This window comes from Leuciscus leuciscus (genome assembly GCF_965113295.1).
Source record: "Leuciscus leuciscus genome assembly, chromosome: 3".
NCBI lineage: Eukaryota > Metazoa > Chordata > Actinopteri > Cypriniformes > Leuciscidae > Leuciscus > Leuciscus leuciscus.
The window spans coordinates 1,454,010-1,457,625 of NC_138727.1; the positions used below are offsets into that span (position 1 = coordinate 1,454,010).

The 3,616-nt window shown below is 41.1% G+C and overlaps 1 protein-coding gene across 1 annotated transcript; it reads right to left on the reverse strand.

Annotated features, from left to right (window-relative positions):
* Positions 1-924: 924 nt before the first annotated feature.
* On the reverse strand, positions 925-3,114 carry LOC309494663 (uncharacterized protein; the record flags this gene model as incomplete). The annotated part of the gene is made up of 3 exons (XM_082164077.1): positions 925-2,130; positions 2,274-2,556; positions 2,678-3,114. 3 exons carry the CDS (start codon positions 3,112-3,114, stop codon positions 1,471-1,473), a joined length of 1,380 nt encoding a protein of 459 aa, XP_082020203.1. The 3' UTR covers positions 925-1,470.
* Positions 3,115-3,616: the final 502 nt, after the last annotated feature.

Here is a 3,616-nt window from a genome sequence, read left to right on the forward strand (position 1 = left end):
TAGAATAGATATGGAATAAATAGCATTCAATACAAAATGAGTATCTCTCATATATTGAAATCGAGTTTTTATGTGAAAGATTTGCTTTGTTGTGCATTTTAGTCATATTACAAAATAATTGATTGAGGCCAAACATAAAATAACATTATAAACTGTCACTTCACCACGTGACAGCAGCAAGCAGGCTCCTGATTGGTTAACGCGACGCGAATTGACGCAGAAGTTCAGATTTTTCAACTCGGGCGGCAGACGCGAATTCGCGTCAAACGCGTGAATGCACAAATAGCACTAATAAAATCATTCGCGCATAACGCGCTTAACGCGCCAGACGCTCAATTCGCGCTATTGAGGCGTATTCGCGTCTACCGCGCCGCATTCTACGCCTCATTCGCGCCGCAGGAATTTTTTACGCGCGTAACGCGTCTTTGCATTGACTTAACATTGAAATCACTCGCGCCTGACGCGCTATTCGCGTCCGGTGTGAATGCACCATTTCTACACGCTTGAATCGAGTACTAATATAGAATTTACTTCATTTTTTTTAACTCTTGCCTGAACTAACTTTTTCATGTAAATTACTTAGTTTTTTTCTGTAGTATTTACTTCACCACAAAATCATTTTTATCAGTGCAGTTTACAAAGTATGGCCTTAAAAAGAAAAATATACCAGTGTTCCAGCCTGCGATTGTGCAACACTCTCATACAAGTTGCAATGACGAGTACGAATTACTCATCATATTAGATGACTTATTGCACTTATTCCACAACTTGTGCCACGTATGATGTACATGTTAATCTACAAATGTACTATGGTATTACAGTTTTTTACAATCGCTATGACAGATTTTTCAATACATTTAACAAGTTTCCTAAACTCTTAACGCACCAACACACCTAAAACACACAATTGGCAAAACGGTTAATTTCATGCTCAAAATCACACATTGTAAACTAAACTCCAAATCTAATTTTCAAAATACAATAATACACTAACACAATATACTATGTCTACCAAAACACTGCAAACATGTTTCAAAATCAAATAATTATTCAAAACACTAACACATGTTCTCTTCCAACAGGAACATTTAGTCAATCATAACACAATGACAAAAAGAACACTATCATCAGCTGAAATTACAGAAACTGCATTATTTTATGTGACAGGTCTGCCCTTATACAATGGACAGTACAGTTTATTGTATTGATCAGAGATTGTGTTTTGCACTGTAGTTTCTTTTGAAGCCTCTCTACATTTTTGTTTTGTTGGGTTTAGTAAATGCATGCATTTTGTCACAAAAAATGAATGACCATCTCAGAGTAGCTTTATAGAATGTACAGTTACAGTTCTAAAAAAAAGACAGAGACAGAATTGCTGCAGTAAAGACTTTATTTGCAAAAGGACATTACTGCAAGATATACAAACAGAAAAAGCACCGGAATAATAATAAAAAAAAACAAAGTAAACTTCTAATCTGCCCGGTCTTCTGCATTTGGCCACATGTTCTCATCCACATCACACCTGATATCTTCTCTGGCAAGGCATCGTGGGAAGAATCTTTTTGCATGCCTTATCCACCCCTGGCAGTGTTCAGCTGTGATGTCTTGGCATGCAGCATCCATTGCATCCAGGAGGGACATTTGGTCATGTGGGCGATGGTCAAAAACCTTCCATCTCCAGGATGAGAAAAACTCCTCAATGGGGTTGAGGAAAGGGGAGTAAGGAGCAAGGAAAAGGGACACCATCCTAGGATGGGCGTCAAACCATGCTGTGACTGCACGGGAATGGTGGAATGCCACATTGTCCCATGTGATCACGTATATTGGCAAGTGGTCTCCCACCTGTCCCCTTTCTACCTCTGGCACCAATCTTTCGTGCAGGTCTTCTAAAAATAGGAGAAGGCGGTCGGTGTTGTAGGGGCCAATCTCACATTTATGCAGGAGTGCACCATTGTTGGAGATTGCGGCACACATGGTGATGTTGGCTCCTCTCTGGCCCGGCACGGTAACTGTGGCCCTTTTGCCAATTATGTTTCTCCCACGGCGACGCCTTTTCGCCAAGTTGAAGCCAGCCTCGTCAACATAGATAATTTCATGTGGGACTTGATTGGCCTCCAACTCCATGACTCTCTGAAAGTAATTAGACACAGTGTATGTACATGCTGTGCTGTACTGTATATCTACTGTATGTCCTAATGTACTCCAGGTTTATAGAGTAGTTTACTGCAAAACACACTGTATAGTACAGTAATGACTGTATTGCATAACCTTACCTGGACGTATTGGTGACGGAGTTCTTTGATGCGCTCACTGTTCCTTTCAAAAGGAACTTTGTATAGTTGTTTCATTCGGACTCTGTGTTTAGCTAGAGTCCGAGAAATGGATGTTATGCTGATTGCTGCAATGTTCCCAAAGACAAGGTTGTCCTCTACAACTCTGGACTGAATGTCCTTCAGTTTTATTTCATTGTCAGCAATCACCATGTTGACAATAGCAAGTTCCTGTTCTTCATTCAGGAGCTTTCCTCTGCCCCCTGAGGGAGGTAGACGTTGAATCCTTAGAGGAACAAAATACAGTTACATATTAGAGACCGGAGGCATACAGTCACTCTAATACTGTAAATGGTAATATTACAGTATTTACAGTACACTTTGCTGTAGGAGAAGCAATATCCTACCTGTTGGTTTCTCTGAAAATACGGACAATGGATGCCACTGTGTCCCGGCTGAGATTTGGTTGTACTCGTTCACCAGCCTCTCTATATGATAGCCCATGGTTTATGACATGGTCAATGATAGTTGCTCTTATTTGATCAGTTACCCTAGCTCTGGTCCTTCTTTGAGCGCCACCACGTATTCTAACTCCTCTCCCTCTCCCTCGCCCCACTCCTCTGTCTCGTCCTTGTCCTCGCCCCACTCCTCTCCCTTGTCCTTGCCCCACTCCTCTCCCTGGTCCTTGTCCTTGCCCTTGCCCCACTCCTCTCCCTTGCCCTTGTCCTTGCCCCACTCCTCTCCCTTGCCCTTGTCCTTGCCCCACTCCTCTCCCTTGCCCTTGTCCTTGCCCCACTCCTCTCCCTTGTCCTGGTACTCGTCTTCCTCTCCCTCTTGCAGGCATTCTTTCTTTCTTTCTTTCTTTCTTTCTTTCTTTCTTTGTGTTGCTCTATATTGTTTCTTTTCCACACAAGATCAGCCCAAAGAGTCCTCTTTTAGAACATATGATCATGTGATTGAAAGAACCTCAACACCTGAGTGTGCTTCCTAGATGGGAATCAGCTGTGATTTATATATTTGCATAACTTCAATAAGCTGTTTCTCATTAGCAATGGAATAAAATACAGGGAATATATTTGTGTTTCAATTCACAATATGAACAGCTGTTTACCTTGACTTTAGCCTGTAAGGTTAGGTTTAGAACATGGTGTTATCTGTTCTGACATAGAGTGTTAAATCATTGGTAAATTTGGCAGTAAAAATCCATTGTTTTGGTCTTGTTTGAGCTTGTGTGTAAAAGAAGTTCAAGCATTTTAAATTTGTGTTAATTGTATGCATTTTGTGTTAAAGCAACAAGAAATGTGTTAATAGTATAGCTTACACAGGCGGATGTAGTGCTAACTGTG